We start from the raw sequence: 17,765 nt of genomic DNA, 5'->3' as shown, positions 1-17,765 counted from the left end.
CATTTTTCTTTTTTTTTCTTTATTTTTAGATGTATGTCATTTCAATGTAAATACAAAAATCGTTCTGTTAATGCTTTCCAAGAGACACTCCCCCCATTGGCTGTGTAGTGCGTCATGCAGCCAGTGCATGGTTCCGTTGTGTTCACTGGATAGCAAATGTTACCTCAGCATCATCCGCGCCAGACTCCTCATTCCAAGCCCTCGCCATGACCTTCATCGGCACTGTTTAGCTTCATGCTGAGGTTGTTTTATTCTCTGGAGGTTTGCTGCTGAAAGCGGACACCTGAGCTGCATAGCGGCGTCACTGCGGCTCTTATTTTGTACATGCGACCATGGCCAGCATACTAGCACCGTCCGACACAGTGCCAGCGGGTAAATATTTACATCATTATTTATTCTTTAATATTATGTTTTCATTGGGCTTCATAGTAGGCTCGTGAATAACGTCATGTTTTAACTGCGCACTGTGCTCGATGCAAACAATAGCCAAATGTGTGCATGATGATGCAGCCTAGCCATGCTTCATATTCTTGGAAAGATATCAGAATTTACATTCATTTAAACTGACGTCATCGTTGTTCCTGTTATTTAATTGTGCATGTGGATAGGGTAGGCTTGTTGGATATTTAAAGGCGCGACGTCTATTTTACGTTGTTATTGTAATGACGTCACTGTGTCGTCGAAGGGCTTTAAAGGGTCTTGAGTGCATTGACATGGCCCCCTAGAGATTAGACTATTATTTTACAAGCATCCTCCTCACGCTAGTGATGAAGATGATGATGATGGTAAAAGTCATTTTTAGGCCCTCCACATCCTGAAAGAAGAGAAACATCATCAGGTCAGTATAATCATATTTCCTGTAATGATGTCAATGACTAGCCCTGTGCAGAGAACAGCTCCATGTCACACTGAGTGAGGTTCACTGCACATTGCAGACAAATTGGCTAAAATCGAAGCTCTTAGTCGTGTTGTCACGATAGCAAAATTAGGATTTAGGTATGATACTTGTAAAGTATACAGATACTGAAACAATATTATGGCAAAATACAAATATTTCTTTGTATTTTTGTTTATTCAAAATACCAAATATTATGTTAAAAAAAATTCTTCTGATAAAATAAAGAAGGGGAAAGATCCAAAAATTCAGCTATTACATCTGCTAACATTGTAGCCTTGTTTGAAATTCAAAAATTGGTTCACAGAAGACACATTTTTGTCACAAAACAGACAACCAGCACAGAGTTTTCTTTTGTTCTCTCCAAATTATTGATTGGACAGTTTATTATAGCTTAGTAAAAAAAAGAAAAAAAGAAGTAAAAACTGCTCACTCAGTGTAGCACAGAGCTGTATTGAGTCATTTGTGGGAAAACCTTTGTGGATGCATTGTAACAGTGAGCAGGTTAATAGCCATGCCAGACTTAAAGGTAAAATAGTTTATTTTCAAGCCAATTTTATTATTATGGGTCATAGTGGTGTGAAATTGTACTAAACCATAACAAATTATCTTTTGTTTGCATTATTACAACCTCAATATAATGCAATGTAGTTTGACACCATGACAAACTACAACCACAACAACTGTGTTAAATTAAATTGTGCAGTAAAAGCAAAAATGTGCATTCATGTCTTGTGTGAGTTTGCCTCAACATATTATTTGGTTTCTGCACTACAGTCGAAAAAAAGCCACCTCCAACTGTCCCGCTACTTCCTGACAAGAGAAATGGAACAAACATTCACAGCTCCCCGGGCAGAACTAAAAAAACAAGTGAGTTATCCAAATCAACACTGGAAATGTTGAGACAAAACCAAATGTCCCATCTCTCCTTCCACGTTGGTGATCACATAAAGCTGCAACTAACACAGACAAGAAGCCTCTTTTGAATGGCCATGCATCACCTTCACATTTGGTTGCAAACATCAACACCAACCCTGCCAACAAACCAAGTAAGTGTCACTCTAGTGTCACATTCTTTCGTCTTTAATTACCCTGTATTGATTTTCTTCAACATCTACCCTTCAGTTGTGGAGGGTTTTTTGAAGACAGACGACAGGATGCGTTTGGCCAAAGAGAGACGGGAGGAGAGGGACAGAAGCCTTGGTAAGGGAGCTCTTGTTTCCAAGCAGAAAAGTCACACCGTTGGACCTTTTCTGTATTTTTCAGTCTCTCTGAAATGGCTTTAGGTTTCCTTTTCTGACGTTTTCCACCCCACTGCCTAATTGCTTTGCCAGTAGAACATTCACTCTGAGCTCGCTGACTTGATGAGCTATGTCAGAGCAGCGAATGTTGACCTGCGCATATAGAGTAGCCTGCAAAAATGGGTCTCCTAACAGATAGCGCTGCAGCTCGAGCCTCATGACGACAGTCGATTCGCTCAGTAATCGTGTGCGAATGCTGACCTGATATGACTAAGACGTTAATTAAGAACTATAACGTTTGCGTTTCATCTCTTTCAGCGGCCCGAGAGCAGCTGATCAGGGAGAAGGAGCGTCGAGCTCAGCTGCAGTACGAGCGCACGGTTGAGGAGCGCTGGAAGCGGATGGAGGAGCAGAGGAACAAGGAGGAGCTGCGCCGAGCTGCGGTGGAGGAGAAGCGAAGACTGCAACTCGAGGAGGAGAGGGTCAGCTGAATCCGGATCACCCTACATGAATACATGTAAATTGACATGGCAAATTGACCCATGATGCGTTTAGGAGCGGTTGGAGGCCCTGATGAAACGCTCTCTGGAGCGCAGCCTGACCCTGGAGAACAGACACAAACGTTGGAGTAGAGCAGGTGGGAGAACGTCCAAGTTGTGGGAGTAACATTAAGCTTAAACAGGAGAACATTTTGTCATTTGAAACAGCCGCCGACTTTATCTTATATGCATTTATTTTCTGTATGCCACACACACAATCTAATCCGAGCCAATACAAGAGCACAAATATGTAAACCTAGAAACCAATTGTTTTACTGACTGCCAGCTCCAGAGAGAGTCAGGGGATCTTACCAAAGCACATCCAAAAGTTGTTTGGAAAAAAAAAAAAAAAAAAAAAAAGCTCATTATTTGTAAAGGCATAATTTTTCATACAGCTCTTGTATTGGATCTAATGCTTTTTAGTGAGAGCTTTCCTCTTGGCCCAATGAGTGCTGACAGCTTGGCTTGTCAACATAAAAATGCATGAGTAGAAGACAGCATGGTGTGACATATCTGCACAGGCTTCTGTGAGGCGCCAACATTTTGTTCATACAAAACTGTGCCACTGTGTTTGCGTGCACACAACCCAAGATGGCTACAAATTAATGTACTAAAAATGTCCTTACAGGTATCTAAACTTACATCTTGGTCTCAAAGGCCTGATGAGCCTCAAAGAAAATGGTCATAATGCTCTGCTCTGCTCCACCCGGTGACTTTAGGTGACAGTGAGAATGCACCGCTCTGTTTCTCTGCTGCCTCCGCCCTTTCCCATGGCCTTGCCTCCCCTCTTCCTGCTGTCAGCGAATCTGGTAATGTTTACCTCTCCCCAGCAGCCACCTCCACTCCCATTTGTATATCCCCTATAATTTTATACCTGCATTTGTTTGCCTTTTGGTGGGACATGAATGCACCACGAACAAAGACAAACCACTGTTATGCCTGCATGTTGTGTGTGATTTTTTTTTAGTTTGGAAGCAAACTCATTTTTAATGTTGAAAGACTAATAATTCTGGATTTTAAAAAAATACTTTCAGATCTATATACTCAGAGCTATAATGCAAAATGTTTTTTGTTTAATACATTTCTTATATTGGGTTTGTTTAGAACTGTAATATTGAGACGAATGTTTTTTTTTTTTTCCTGTGCTGTATGTTTCTTAGATTAGATGAGAAAGTAGGTCAAAAATCATTGTACCAAAATATTTCTTATTTGCTCTTCTAATATTGGTTAAAATTTAGAATGCTGGATTTCACTAAATAATCCCCCTTTCGAATAGTGACTACTGAAATATTAGCATCTTTACAAGCACAGCAGACCACATGAAAATTGTTGTGACCGCCATTTCTGGTGTGCTACATTTTCATAAAACCGTCTAAATGACCTTTGATGAGCAGATTTTTTTTCAGATTAATTTCACGTGATCTACTACATAAATGTACTTATCAAAATAGATATGACTTCACTTTTTAGAGATTACACTCCACAGATGGTGACAGATGGAACCGGAGGACATGTGAGATAGCAAGAAAACAGTTTGTAGCCTTGTGTGTGATGAATGTTATGGCGTGTCAGTGACTGTACAATGCATTCATGTGCTTCATTGGCACTTTCCACTCCCGCTGTTTAACAACAGGATGGACCTGCCAGACTTGTAAAATCAGTGAAATTTAACATGGATGCTAATTAATTAGCACAGTGATGGCTTAGCTTCTGCAAGTGACTGTAAACAAGACTCCGTAAGCTTCATACAATTTTCCGGTCAAGTCGGCACCCCCTCGTTGCTGCTACGCTGATAGCCATCTGCTGTCGTTTGATTTCATAAGCATCCTATTTGTTGTCACGCAGCGCCCTGCAGCCCTCGCAGATCACCTTTGTACAGCTCACGGAGCCCTGCTGATTCCCACAGAAGTGGACTACTGGAAGGTTCTCAGTCCACTCCCAACACCCCCAAGGTTAGACCTCCGCTCGTCACCTCTGTTAGAACAACAAAGTGAAACGTTCGCTCTCTGTTGCTCTCAGAAAGAACGTCTGCGAAAGGAGAGGAGAACTGGATCCCCAGGTGGTCCATATTCAAAGAGAAGATCCGAGTCGCCTATTAATATCACCAGACAGATGACATCTCCGACTACTTCCAGGTGAGATCCTTTTCCTCGTGTTCAAATGTGAGCCATAAAAAGCCTAATGTGTTTGTTTTTTTTTGTTGCAAAATTACATTTTATATAAATAATTTTGTCCAACGTATGACCACAGGCTGGCTTCTAAGACACACATGCAGTCTCCCATCAATGTTCCTGAGTACCAGCACTCTCCCAACAAACCTCGACATTTGAATAATAATAAAGCACAAAAGGGTGAAGGGGCGGGGAAAAATAACCCCCAAGTCAAATCATTTGAAGTCGTCAAAGGTGATGCACCTGAGAAAAAAGAGGACCTTTATGAGAAGAAATGTGAGCATGTTGTTCAAAATAGAGAAAAGAAAAGAGGTAGGTGTCTGATAATATTGTTAACAAACATATATATATGTAATAACCATGCACGGCTGCAGGGAAGCCAACAAACGGGATAACCAATGCAGAGGAGGCGAGCAAGCTGCTAACAGAGCATCGACGCCAGGCTCGGGCACAAAAAGAACTGGACGACAAAAAACGAGATCAAGCGTGTGACGACAGGTGGGGGACAATTGTTTCGTGAAAAGCAAAATGGATTGAATTTATAAGCGCAAATGATGTGCCCTGCTGTCAGGCTCTATGAAAAGCAGGAGACCAAACAAGATGCACAAGAACAATGGCAGCACATGGCCAAGGAGTCGGGGGAAAATGTCACAGTTTCTTATAAGGCAACACAACAAGAGAAACAGGAGAAAGAGCTAATCAGCACAGAGGTAAGAAATTGTTTTCCATCATGTTGGATGGCTCCTGTTTTCAAAATACATTTATATATACGTACGTATGAAAGTGTATGTGCATTATAGCTCACTTCTATGCATTGTTGCTATTTAATGGGATATTTATTTTTTTGCCATATTATGGTGTAGCCCCACTAGTCTAAAGACAAAATTCTTATTAATGCACGAATTAAACAGCAAAATGACATCACAGTTGCTCAGGGCTCAGTCATTTCAGTCCACAGCAAGTGTCAAAATGGCCGCCTCCTGTATTGGACAAAAACAAGTGGATTTGCCTCTTATTTAACAAACGCAACATTAATCAGAATGCCGTGTTTAATACGAGTACAGCCAAAAATGAAATACAGTATTTCAAGAAAAATCTGTTTGTAGGCCCATTGTCTTAAATGTTTTGCTCAATACCTTCAGAGAGAAAAGGCTAAAGTTCAAGCAGAAGAAGAAGCGCAGCGTCAGCGTCAAGACCGAGAACAACAGTTGCAACAGGACGAGGAGGAGAGGCAGCTGAGAAAGAAGGTTCTATCAAACAGACAAATGATTTTGTTCACCGCACTTAACTTGAATTTACACGTTGACACCTTTTTGCAGAGAATCGAGCAGATCATGAGGAGAACGAGGAAAGGAGAAACTGACGTGAAGGTACTGAACGAGACTTCCTCTCATACAGTCCCCCTGCTGCCTTCAAACACCTGCTGATGTCAGAATTTTTTCTATTTTAATTCATTTTTGTTTTCTCTTGATTGTGTATTTATTAAATTCTATGATGGTACTTTGGTTTTGCGTCCTATTTGTCGCAAATGTTGATTTCATGGTCATTTTTCTGCATTAAATCTGAAGGATGAACAAGTTGAGAGCAGATCACCACCAGGTTAGTATTGATTTAGTTACCATGCCAACTTTTGCTGCTTCTTTTGCTTATGTCTCCTGTTTTGTACGCCTTGCAGATGCGTGCATGGCAGATTCGAGCTGTTTTAAAACGCAATTTACTTTTTCAAATGAGGTTTTTGTTTTTTGCTTGTTAATTAGCAGGAACATGCAACTGATGGGGTGATGCATGGTCTTAGAAAAAAAAGGTATTAAAACAACTGCAATGTTTTTACATTTTCATTTATAAGTGAATGATGCATGTTGAATCTTGACCCCAAAAATAATTTGGACTCCAATGAATGCCATTCTGCATTTGCAATCTTTCTCTGTCCCTGTCAAATGCGTGCTTTGGCTAAGATTGACTGGCTGAATCTCGTGTACGTCATGACCTGTGTCATTTTGCTAATGTTAGCTCCCACACGTTTAAGTCAATTTGCAGGGAGGGGCAATTGACCTATATATCCTGAAATGTCATTTAATGGAGTGGAGCACCATGGGAGCTGGCTTAAAATGAATGCGCCCTTGACATTATCGACAAAGTTCTGACACAGCTCTTTAAAGACACATCAGTTATACTGCTGAGTATTCAATCAGTTTTCAGTTTCTATAGTAAGTCCAACTTTTTAAAATCCCACCTCCCAGCGTCAGTTCATCTATGAAACAAATGTAGGTGGACAATGATCTAGTGTTCTCGAATTTGGTCTGATGTGCTGCCATTCATACACCCTCCGGCACTAGGTGAATCAAAGTAGCGTACTCAACCATATCCACGTGACCTGAATCAAATGAAGTGAAGCCCACTGTGATGTCTGTTATTCTCCACAGGGGAGGTAGAGCCAATTCAAAGTAAAGCTCAGGAAGACTTTATATGGTCTAAAGAGCAGGTCGCAAGCAACAGGGAGGGGGAAAAAGCAGCAGCAGGACAGATGGACCATCAGAAGCATGTTGAAAACAACGCTCAAGTTCTGCCAGCTCACAGTGTTCCTGACAAGAGAATGGACAGCAGAAAAATTATCGTTGCAGATGAATTAAACAAGGAAGGTGTGGATGTTCAACAAGTGCAAGTGAATGTAAACAAGCAACCGAGAATCAATTTTAAAGACCCATTTGCAAAAGAACCAAACAATGAGGCAGTTAAACAAAATGAGATGAATGGAGCAGTCAAGTGGAGAGAAAGTGTTCCCATGAGAGGTCAAGTAAAATCTGAGGTAAGCAAACAGAAAGCCGCATCCTCAGCATCGGGACATGAAGGAGGAGGACCTCAACCACCACCCGCCATTCATCTGAAGCCACTGGAGGTGAAACAGTCTCGTGACGAGGTGCAGTCAATGGATGTCAGGTGAGCCAAACTGGCCTTCTAAATGAAATCATTGAATCGACCCGGCGCCCTGAGATTCAAATCTGATAATTTTTTTGATTATTTTCCAGCCCATCTTCAAAGGAGGAATTGATTTCCATCCCAGAATTCTCGCCAGTGAATGAAACCCAGCAATGTGGCTTAAGTAACACCCGGGCCCTTCAGGACCTGTTGGACCTGACCGGCAGCGTCACATGCCCCAAAAAAACCTCTGAAGACAATGTGGGCGGCGACTACAACAAAAATCTCATCCAGGGGGTCGTCACCCCCACGTCGGACTCTAAGGTCGTTGGGATGTCGCTACCCTCCTCAACTCAACTTAATACCAATTAGCGCAAACATTGTTTCCTCCCTTACGCACACTAGACCTGTCATTTAGAAAAGAAACTTCTGCATTTATGGAAAAGAGACATAGAAACTGACAGTAACTAAAATTACATCTTGCATTATTGTAATCTACTAATCAAAACACACAGCAGATATAGATGATAGTGAGGGACTAAAAGTGGAACTGTTATTAATTGGCAACCAGTCAAAGGTGTAACAATCCCTCTCATTTACAAGCTAGTGTCAATATTGAACACAACGTTGTTTGTTTTTGTGTATGTTTGTCAAAATAATGTCACTTCCATTAGTCATGTTGTACAAACTAAATCAACTGCTTCCAGTAACCAAGTAGTAGTAGGGCAAGTCATTTTACTTCAGTTTTAAAAATAATCAACAATTAATTCCAAGTGCAATTTCCACCCAAGTGTTAATGTTAAATTAGTCAATTTTCATCCCAATGAGTCAAGTACGTTAACGTTTATGGACTTTTATGAACTGTCTTGAATGCCATAATATCAAGACAATATCATGTTTTGCTTGCACAACCACTTAGAGGTTTATGTACAAATAGAAATAGTAGAGCTTTGATACGGCAATTCTGTGCTGCTACTGTTTGACTTGGTCTTGTATTTCCATCTATGCTGTGATCATTATGTGTGTGACCTATAACATCATGTCCAAGTAACATAGCTTAACAGCAACTTTCTTGCATATGTATGTTTCCATCAACTTTCCATTATCCCCAGCAAGGGCTTTTAAAATGGGCATATACTGTAGCTTATCAAGTAATTTGATTTGACAAACAGAGCAACTGCAACTATTTGAATTGAAAGAAAACTGTTTGAATTGCACACACAATTTAGCTGAAATAGAATTAAATCATCTTATATTTCAAAATAAGTGAATTTAAAATTGTCACTGTTGAGTTGTGCATGTTATCATGGTAAAGATTATTAGAAACAATAAAATTCTAAGTGATCAACATTTTTTTTATGGCACTGCGGCTCTAAGGCATATGCTTTGGAGGCTTGGAACAAAGATGGAATATTTGGAGGAGTTTGCATGTTCTTCACTCTATCTTCCTCCTCCACTCCCAACACATGCATATTAGGTTAACTGAAGTCTAAATTGTCCATAGGTGTGAATATGGGTGTGAATGGTTGTCTATATCTGCTCTGCAATTAGTCGGTGACCAATCCAGGGTGCACCGCGGCCAGTCGCTCAAAGGCAGCTGGGATAAATAGATAGATTTCTCGATTGATTGGGTAACACCAGTGTACAAACTCGTTTATTCAGAACACTTCATGTATAATAGTTAATGATGGGGTAACGCCTTATTGTTCTTTCTACGTCATTGCTAAATCATAATTGCTGCAAAACCCAGACAGGTAGAACAGGTTAAGGTTTTTGATCTCTCTTTTTCAAACCACCAACAATGTACGATTTGAGTAATATTTTTTTATTACCCAATAGTGTGCAGCATGTTGTGATTCATGCACCCCTTGTTAAAAGAATTCATCCTAAAAGATGTTAGTACTTCAACGATTCATCGAACGTCATTGGCTCAGAGAAAATCACGTGACTCGTGGAGTAACTCGACGGGTCGCGTCAGGACTACGTCATAGCCAAAGCGGCGATCTTCTTTCAATAATTACATGGCTGACGACAAAAGGGAGCTGCTGAGTTCCTAGCAATCTGATAAGCTTAGTGTTCGACGATTGCAGTTTGGTAAGCAGGCCGAAGTTCCTCGCGATATTCTTGCGTGATCAGAATTTAGTTCAACAAAAGCAAGATAGCCGTGCAGTTCTGTAAGCGTCCATAGTCCAGCACGGTGGATGCCATTTTGTGGCAACTGCGCGTGGTTTTTGCTTAGCTTAGCATCGAGGTAAGGGGCCAAACTGCATTTTTCAGCAAAAAACAGACTAACGACATTAAATATTCAATTAGTATTTAACGGATTCATTTTGTGATAGACGTATTTTTTAGCACGAACTGTGATTTGACTTTTAATTGTTGCAGGCCAATGACTGAAATGGGCCACCATTGCACATACCGAGTTCATGATTTCGCTTGGTAATACTACTACTACTACTAATATCTTGAAAAAAAAGTTTCCGTACGCGTGTCTGAGGATTTTTTTTGGGGCCATCAAGGCTATCGTTATACCGAGTGTTGAGTTTGTAGCGTTGTATCAATCCGTAAAATGTCCAATTGAAGGTAGTTATTACACTACTTTCAACGATTTCAACCATTATCTCTGTTCCCTTACGCTAAAATTAATACATTGCAATTGAATCTTTGCTTGATTAATTGCTTATTTGATTAAATCTAGCCATACATATTGCCTCATGTCTGGGATAGTGATTTAAATTAAGTTTTGGTGGTAATGCCTTCCTCACAGTACGTCAGGGTTGAGTTTTGTCACTTTTATTTGGAGGGCTTACTTTGGCTGTACAGTATTGGATCAGCAAAAGCTTGAAATTTGACTTTTTTCGATTCCTCTCTAGCATTCAGATTGATTACAGAAGATGGTCCGACCACATTTTGGACCTCCACGCACAAAGCCCAGGTATCATACATTGATTAAGTCAAACCCAGTCACCAAGTGTTGAAGTCTTTTGCTATTTATCTCAGGTGCATAAATTGAAACGAAAATTGAATTTACTCTTCTGCTTGTTTACAATCAGCAGATCCTATGATGGTCATGGCAGTGGGCACAGAGAAGGTAATTATTCCCCAAACTCAAAAACAAGAAGAGACCCCCACGGCCACCCAGGAAAGCCCCATGCAAACTGGAGCGAGTCGAGGGGTCGAGGTCGACCCCCACCCGACAGAAGAGCTCCACTGATGGAAGACCAACGAGAGCCACGTTTCAATAACTGGAGGTCGCACAATCAGGATTCCTATCAATCATATCCTCCTAAAATGGAACCACATCACAGCCAGAGGAGACCACCTTCATCCAGACCAAACCGTTCCCCGCATGCCCCGCATCAATCATCAGCCCGCAGTCCTCCACGAGGACCCCCAGGTCATAGGGGTCCTCCTCCCCATGGCCACTCCTCATCTCACAGATCACCCTCCCCGAGACGAGTTCGAGGCCATCCCGGCGACAAGAGGCCTGGCCCCCCACCAGCCTTTCAGGGCTCCTTCAGAGACCCCAAAAGAGAGCCTGGTTTCCCCCAACAGGAGCCGAGGCATCGAGGCCCCCGTGGAGATGTCAGTCCAAGAGAGAGGCCCTTTGTGGACTCTGGTCACGGCAAGAAGCGATGGAACGACGCCGGAGCATTCTCTCATCCGCATAATGGCCAACATGGGCCTCCGGTGCCTCAGCGGAGCCCAAGAGAGATGCATGGGAGAGGCTCGTGTCCAGAGAGGTACAGGATGGAAACAGCTCTTCCAGCTGGTTAAAACGGTTAAAAAGAAGGCTGACCCTGATGCAGACCTCAATTACATGGCTCATAATGCCGCATACCCAGCCCCCTTTAAATAATTAACGGGTGTTGATAAGATCTGACGTAAATGTGCTATCACCTGCCTTTGAGAAGAATTTCTGTAATTGGTCTGTAATTTATCTTTGATGCCACCTTCCGCCAGTTTCATTTTGGGGCTGCTTAATATAGAAAGCTCCACCACCCGCTTAACATGGCAGGAGGATCTGTTATTGTAATGATGTCTTCTGTCTGATGGATATGCAGGTGGTCATCTGAGCAAGACTCCAGAAGGCAACGTGGTCCCATGGAGAGGCAGGGCGGCAGACCCCACAGCATGGAGAGTGCAAAAGATCTCCCTCGGCTCCCCCTTTTCAGACCCCCACCTTGGAAAGGAGGCCCGCCGCCATCTTCGTCCTTCCACAGGAGCCCCCCGGACAGGCAACTGATGGGTCCCCCCCGCAAGAGGAGACTATCAGAAGTCAGCATGTCCTCATCCATCCCGCCACAGGATCACAGTGGCCCTAAATACCCCAGAAGAGAGAGAATTCCACTCCTCAGTATTCCCAGACCATTTGGTGGTAGACCTTTATCACTTAGGGATAAAAGTTTCATATTTAAAGGCAGACAAATGCGATTTGAGCCCCCCATGAGACTAAGAATTCCTCCACCTTTCAGACCCAGGCCGCACCTGGGTGACATGCCCCCTCGGGGACCTCCCAGCTCTATTCTTGCTATCAGAAAGAAGCGCTTCCAGTCTGATCCTGTTCCCTTGAAAAGGCTGCAACCAAGAGCTCAACAGTCCCCCGACAGAGATGAAGACCAAGCCGGCAGGTCCCTGCGTGAGACTAATACCAGAAAAGAACAGGTGGAGTCTCGTCGCTCCTTGAATACGCACAGGTACGGTATTTTCCTTTTTGCACTCTTCGCAGGGGCTTGATGATGATGATGATTGGGAGGTCAAGAAAGAATGTTTTGATCATGAAAAACGGAGAAGATGATTGACAAAATGCTACGACTCAGACTCCGCCCCTCCCATGCCCTCGCTATCTACGTTCTGCATAATCCATAAAGAGATGTTTATTCTCCCGCACCGTGAAAGCAAACAGCCCTCAAAGTCTGCCACAAAATGTTACAGTGATCCTGAAGCCCTGCCCAGTTTTGTCGGTTGCTTTGAGCTTGAAAGGATTTGCCCTCATATTGTAAAAAAGTTCTTTGGCCTCTTGAATCACGCAGACTGTTGAAAGAGAGACCTCGAACACAAGGCATTCTTAAGAATTATCCACAAATACTTGCTAGCGTGAGCATCGGTGCTTTGTTTTACACTGAGATGGAAGACTCGACTGGGGAATGCTTTCCAGTGAAGAGGAGTTGGTAACTAAAGGATGGATTTGCTGCTTCATTCTTTACTCATGGTGGCAAAAGAATTTTTACATTTCTCTGCATCAATTGAAATGTATTCGTAGCCAAATTGAAGTCACACTTGGCTATATAGCAAGTGGAAGAGGAAAACTGCATTCTGTCTACAGAATGGGTCCATATTTGACGGGATACCTAATCTGAAGAAGAAATGGAAGACGGAGTAAAGTTAGATCACCCTGAAGCACTGAAGAAGTTTGCTTTTCTTCTTGGAAGAGCATTTTGTACATCACGCCTCCCCGCCCCAGATCAACAATGACTATAATACTTGAAGTTCAAGCTGCTGTCACCATGATGAGTCAAATGTTAATTGACAGCAGTACTAAAAGGATTCATCCCGCCTCGCCTCACCAAACCAAACCAACCCTGCATAACTGAAGACTGACGTGTCGCCAACTGTTTGCAACGTTGGCGGTCATGATGCCACCTGCAATATCTGGGTCTGTGAATACTCACTCCAATGCTTACAACCATAAATATATCCCAACTTGTCCGTGCTTCTATGCATAAACAAGACAAGAAGGCAAGCCGCAAAGATGTCAGCCGTTGCCCTTGCACTTGTCTAAAGGAAGAGGAGTCTGCTTGCCCTTTTCACTGCCTCGAACCCCCAAGTCCCGTTTCTATGATGACCTGAGGTTTCTCGCAGTGGTGGGTTACCTCTTTAAACCCCCAGCGCAGCTGGAATTTGGATCCCTGCTTCGAAACGTAAAGAAACCTTCACGACTTGTCAGCGTTTCCATTCAGCTGATAAAATAGCCCCCGCCGCATCAGTAAATCATCTTTGTGGACCAGATAAAACGCGCATAGGAGGCGGATTGAAGAGTTGTTGACGCAATATTTTACGATACCCACCCGACCGGCTGCTTTTCAAAGTCAAAGTCAGCTTTATTGTCAATTTCTCCACATGCCAAAGACGCACAAAGAAACCGAAATTTCGTTCCCCCCTATCCCACAAGACATGGCCCACAATAGGTAAACAAGTAAACAACAGCGTGCTGAATAAATAATGAATAAATAACACAACAAATAAATAAGAGGAGCAAGTGAGCGTACAGCAGACATTCCAGAAAATAGCGCAACAGTGCCACACGCTACGCAGAAGGGGGTAGCGAGTTCAGGGTCCTAACAGCCTGGAGAAAGAAGCTGTTGGCGAGTCTGGTGGTGCGGGAGCGCAGGCTCCTGTACCTCTTCCCAGAGGGCAGAAGAAGTTACTGGGTAACTGAAGAGAGCTCAGGTTGATTGCGAATATAGGAGTAAAGCAGCATGGCCGATCCATGGTTTTGTAAGTACCACCGTGTGACATCTGGCTTTACATGCTTATTTTCTTCCTGCAAAGCTGTGCTGTTCATTACTGATTTGTCACAATTTAACAGGTCATTTTTTCTTTGGGCGTTACTCAACCATTCATCTCTCTTCAGATCTTCCCCCGTCGAGAAACGAGACCTTGTCGTCGTCTCGCACTGGGCGGCCGGCCCAAGCACATCCAAGGAAGACTCTCCTGCGAAAGACCGAAGCCCAAAGTCCAAAACTGGTAACTTCTAGTCATTTCCTGTTTTGTCACCTTGTGGTACGTGCTTTTTGTCAACCAATTAATTCTTCTTTTGTCAATCCTCTTCTCAGACACGTCTCTGAGCAACCCGCCAACAAAAGCTGACTCGAGATCACAATCGCCAGAAAGAAAACGAGGATATCTGGAGAGAAGAACCTTCAGGTACTTATTCTGATAATTTTACAAAACAAACATAGCATGATTGGCATCCCGGTATTGAGAATATTTTTTTTTCCCCCAGGCCAGTTAATATAATAGCTGACAGGCCCTTCAGACGACCTGGACCCATGCAAGTGAGTGAAGGCATTCATTGAAATTACCTGTTCAAAACCTTTAGCTGTTTTTATCTGCTCATTGTTGTCTTTTACTTGTGAAAAGATAACGGATTGATTTTCTTGTGACGTTTGACAGAGACCAAAGTTTCTCGGACCGAGAAGGCCCGGCCCCGAGCCGTCTGAGAATTTTCGACGACCACTCATGGTACGTGGAATATTCAGACCAGATCAAATCATTCTTTTTTTTTTTTTGTTGCCTTGCTAACAAGTATTAACCTTCATTTGCCAAGGAAAACTTGGTGCCACGCCCCTTCCCAAACCAAAAGCCAGTGTTCCGAAAAAGTTACAGTATCATGTCCAAGTACCGCAACATGAGAGTGATGCGACAGCGTGCTCCGTTCAACCGAGGACCCCCCCAACAGCGCTGGTGACCACCTCAGTCAGGCACAAGCAGTCACTTTGAGGTAATCAGCAGAAGATTGCAGTGAATGAAAGACTTGAAGCAAGTGCCGATACTGGAGACACTAGTTAAAAAAAAGTCACCAATCAAGTTGTATCGGCGATACACTACTTATTTAACAAAGCCTTGTACAATTAGTTGTTTTTTCCTCGTTAACATTTGAAGTCATCACAAAACTGTTAATATACATATACAAAAATCTGCTGTCAGATGTTCAGGACTGTATTATGCTTTTTTATTTGTTTTGTATTTTGTAAGACTAAGTACCGTTTAAGAACCTTTGAGTGCGTTTCCCAAGGAACTACGGCTTTTCAAGTGACTTGGCATCCTTGTGTAGATATAGTGTTTATCATAAAAGAAGTCTATTTGTCTACATTATTTTCTGTGGCAGCCCGTATTCTGTATGATTAGTGTAATTTGCTAAAGAACCACAGTTCTCTCCTTACATTCATCCTTTTTGAGATTTTGAAATAAAATCTGGCCATGCACAAAATCTGATATTTTTGTCAGATGTTTTATTCTTTTTGGACAATTATCCATACTTTGAGCTTTCTAACAAGAATGATGATCTTCTGCAGTGGACTACCAGTTCAAAATGTTGACCAACACCATAAATCTTGATCTATCTCCTTTTACTTTTGTGTAAGCCCTTCCTAAAACCACTTGCTTGCCCTTCACTTGGAGATACCCTTCATACCATGTCCTCATGATATTCGTGTGCTGGGTGGCGCCCCCCGTGCTAAACTTAGCCCTCAATGCTGCACCCCTCATCAAAACACTGAGCAGGCCACAATGGCTGGTGTTGAGTTACCACAGATGCTGCTGTATCTCACTGGGGAGGATTGCTAAACACGGTAAGTGTGTGTGTATACTTAACTCTGTACACTAAACTCTGATAGTCCAATGCTACAACCACAATACTAAGCATCGCTGTGCATATTGATATTTGGAAAAGTTTGAAAGACTTTTTATTGACGTGTATGTGCTGAATAGGAATGGCCTCGGGTAACAACACACAAATGGCAAATAACTACAGTACCTACCATGTCTCTTTAAACATTACTTAAACGTCATATGACTAAACATTGTCCTTAATAATGTTTTAAATACAGTATGGTATGTTTGATCTTATTCCAGTAATAAATGTATGTGCAGTATTTGATATTTAATTTCAATGCAGTATAGGTCAAGCGTTTATTTCAAAACCCTGCATTGCCATCAGGTGTAAACTTGATGGAAAATAAAAGGAATTTACGTGTGACTTCTCCAATGCCACAACAAAACTCCCATGAAGCAAACCAGAATGGAGCTTCCCGTACTGTAAGTATTAGGGGGAGAAAAAAAATCAGATGAAATTGTTTTACTTTGGGTCTTCTATTCTTCACAGGCAGATAAACCCAGACATGTTCGCACGCAGTCATCTGCATCCCTTTCGCCGCTGCTTCCCAAAGCTCTCTCCGCCGTCCTGCACGCCAGGCAAGTCCACGTTCTCCCCCGCCTGAACTTCGACGCCGAGCCTGGACCCATCAGAGGCCCGGCAGAACACTCGTCACCCAAACTGGAGCAGCTGCAGTCTGAGCTGGGAGAATTGAGGGAGCAGTTTGAACAGATGAAGACTCAACACAAGTAGGCATTTGCACTCATTGACACAATTTTCCTGCAAGCTTGTTTTACAGCGCTCATTATCTTGTGTTCCAGCAAAGAAATTAAACTTCTGATGAGTGAGCTGGATGAAGAGAAGAGAATTCGTTTGACCTTACAGGTAAGAAACAAAAGCATCAATTCACTTACTACTTTGATTATCCATGCAATGCCATCCATGGTTTTATCTTTTCCATTTTTTTAGATGGAGCTACAACGTATGAAGAAGCACATGTCAAAATGACAATAATTCTAAAAATGATTATTTGCTTGTAGTTTGTTGTGGTGTGTAACTAAACTACACCATGCGGAAAGCTGTTGAGCATTCATGTATAAATTGCTATAAATAACTAAAATACCAAGAACAGCTATCAGCATGGTTTATTACAGTACAACAATACTGCAAACCACTTAAAAAAAAATATATATGTATACCTTCATGATAATGCTAATCAATTACCATGGAGGCATCATTTTGATTATAATTTTGTATTGGATTGTGAAGATGTACCTAATATCTGTACGTTTGTGAAATTACATTTAGTATAAAACATTTGACATATGTTTTAAAATATATAAAATATCATTATTATTAGTAATAGTTTCCAAGGATACGTAAATGAGCCAATGTCACTTTATTTTATGTTGAGTGTTTTTATCCTGTTTTTGTTTTCCAAGAAATTTATCATCCATATGAAATGTCTTATTGTGTACTGATTTGAAACAAGAAGCCAGTAGTAAATATGCTCAAATAAGCCATTTAAAAAATATATACTATTGTGTATATATATATATATTATACTGCTCTTGAGTGTATGATACTGTATATATTTTGTTTCAAATGTGAGCAAACAATGCTGTG

The 17,765-nt window shown here is 41.9% G+C and overlaps 3 protein-coding genes across 16 annotated transcripts; all 3 read left to right on the top strand.

Annotated features, from left to right (window-relative positions):
* Window positions 1-78: 78 nt before the first annotated feature.
* On the top strand, window positions 79-9,110 carry map7d2a (MAP7 domain containing 2a). Of its 3 annotated transcripts, none has more exons than XM_049741822.2 (18): window positions 79-372; window positions 803-838; window positions 1,673-1,765; window positions 1,849-1,944; window positions 2,021-2,098; window positions 2,455-2,618; window positions 2,692-2,773; window positions 3,395-3,484; window positions 4,521-4,627; window positions 4,695-4,810; window positions 4,926-5,122; window positions 5,221-5,344; window positions 5,418-5,556; window positions 5,989-6,093; window positions 6,166-6,216; window positions 6,415-6,445; window positions 7,270-7,783; window positions 7,873-9,110. In XM_049741822.2, the coding sequence occupies exons 1-18, from the start codon at window positions 333-335 to the stop codon at window positions 8,132-8,134; spliced, it is 2,325 nt and encodes a 774-aa protein (XP_049597779.1). In that variant the 5' UTR covers window positions 79-332; the 3' UTR covers window positions 8,135-9,110. The 3 variants fall into 3 exon arrangements, with proteins under 3 accessions (XP_049597779.1, XP_049597777.1, XP_049597780.1); XM_049741820.2 differs by having other exon boundaries at window positions 81-372; window positions 4,926-5,158; XM_049741823.2 differs by lacking the exon at window positions 3,395-3,484 and having other exon boundaries at window positions 81-372; window positions 4,926-5,158.
* A 584-nt stretch (window positions 9,111-9,694) lies between these two features.
* On the top strand, window positions 9,695-15,757 carry si:ch211-114c12.2 (uncharacterized protein LOC336578 homolog). Of its 11 annotated transcripts, none has more exons than XM_049741836.2 (10): window positions 9,734-9,856; window positions 10,148-10,201; window positions 10,636-10,697; window positions 10,816-11,505; window positions 11,827-12,459; window positions 14,397-14,509; window positions 14,599-14,689; window positions 14,769-14,820; window positions 14,939-15,007; window positions 15,093-15,757. In XM_049741836.2, the coding sequence occupies exons 3-10, from the start codon at window positions 10,657-10,659 to the stop codon at window positions 15,231-15,233; spliced, it is 1,830 nt and encodes a 609-aa protein (XP_049597793.1). In that variant the 5' UTR covers window positions 9,734-9,856; window positions 10,148-10,201; window positions 10,636-10,656; the 3' UTR covers window positions 15,234-15,757. The 11 variants fall into 11 exon arrangements, with proteins under 11 accessions (XP_049597797.1, XP_049597801.1, XP_049597791.1 ...); XM_049741842.2 differs by having other exon boundaries at window positions 9,737-9,856; window positions 10,819-11,505; XM_049741838.2 differs by lacking the exon at window positions 9,734-9,856 and adding an exon at window positions 9,864-10,013.
* A 66-nt stretch (window positions 15,758-15,823) lies between these two features.
* si:dkey-71d15.2 (SH3 domain-containing kinase-binding protein 1) lies at window positions 15,824-17,762 on the top strand. Of its 2 annotated transcripts, none has more exons than XM_049741876.2 (5): window positions 15,824-16,116; window positions 16,485-16,582; window positions 16,650-16,888; window positions 16,961-17,024; window positions 17,109-17,762. In XM_049741876.2, the coding sequence occupies exons 1-5, from the start codon at window positions 15,969-15,971 to the stop codon at window positions 17,145-17,147; spliced, it is 588 nt and encodes a 195-aa protein (XP_049597833.1). In that variant the 5' UTR covers window positions 15,824-15,968; the 3' UTR covers window positions 17,148-17,762. The 2 variants fall into 2 exon arrangements, with proteins under 2 accessions (XP_049597833.1, XP_049597834.1); XM_049741877.2 differs by lacking the exon at window positions 15,824-16,116 and adding an exon at window positions 16,134-16,216 and having other exon boundaries at window positions 17,109-17,761.
* The last annotated feature ends 3 nt before the right edge of the window (window positions 17,763-17,765 follow it).

Source organism: Syngnathus scovelli, chromosome 15 (genome assembly GCF_024217435.2).
Source record: "Syngnathus scovelli strain Florida chromosome 15, RoL_Ssco_1.2, whole genome shotgun sequence".
In the NCBI taxonomy this organism is placed as follows: domain Eukaryota; kingdom Metazoa; phylum Chordata; class Actinopteri; order Syngnathiformes; family Syngnathidae; genus Syngnathus; species Syngnathus scovelli.
Note: the sequence above shows the minus strand (reverse complement) of the source record. Positions and strands in the feature narration are given on the sequence as shown.

Excerpts from the sequence above, each read along its gene's own strand:
- si:ch211-114c12.2 (XM_049741834.2), top strand. The coding sequence starts at position 10,657 with ATGGTCCGACCACATTTTGGACCTCCACGCACAAAGCCCAG. Across the intron at positions 12,460-14,396 it reads CGCTCCTTGAATACGCACAG|ATCTTCCCCCGTCGAGAAAC; the intron begins GTACGGTATTTT and ends ATCTCTCTTCAG. Across the intron at positions 15,008-15,092 it reads ATTTTCGACGACCACTCATG|GAAAACTTGGTGCCACGCCC; the intron begins GTACGTGGAATA and ends TCATTTGCCAAG.
- si:dkey-71d15.2 (XM_049741876.2), top strand. The coding sequence starts at position 15,969 with ATGATATTCGTGTGCTGGGTGGCGCCCCCCGTGCTAAACTTAGCCCTC. Across the intron at positions 16,117-16,484 it reads GGGGAGGATTGCTAAACACG|GTGTAAACTTGATGGAAAAT; the intron begins GTAAGTGTGTGT and ends CATTGCCATCAG. Across the intron at positions 17,025-17,108 it reads GAATTCGTTTGACCTTACAG|ATGGAGCTACAACGTATGAA; the intron begins GTAAGAAACAAA and ends CCATTTTTTTAG.
- map7d2a (XM_049741820.2), top strand. The coding sequence starts at position 333 with ATGGCCAGCATACTAGCACCGTCCGACACAGTGCCAGCGG. Across the intron at positions 373-802 it reads GTCCGACACAGTGCCAGCGG|GCCCTCCACATCCTGAAAGA; the intron begins GTAAATATTTAC and ends AGTCATTTTTAG. Across the intron at positions 6,217-6,414 it reads AAGGAGAAACTGACGTGAAG|GATGAACAAGTTGAGAGCAG; the intron begins GTACTGAACGAG and ends TTAAATCTGAAG.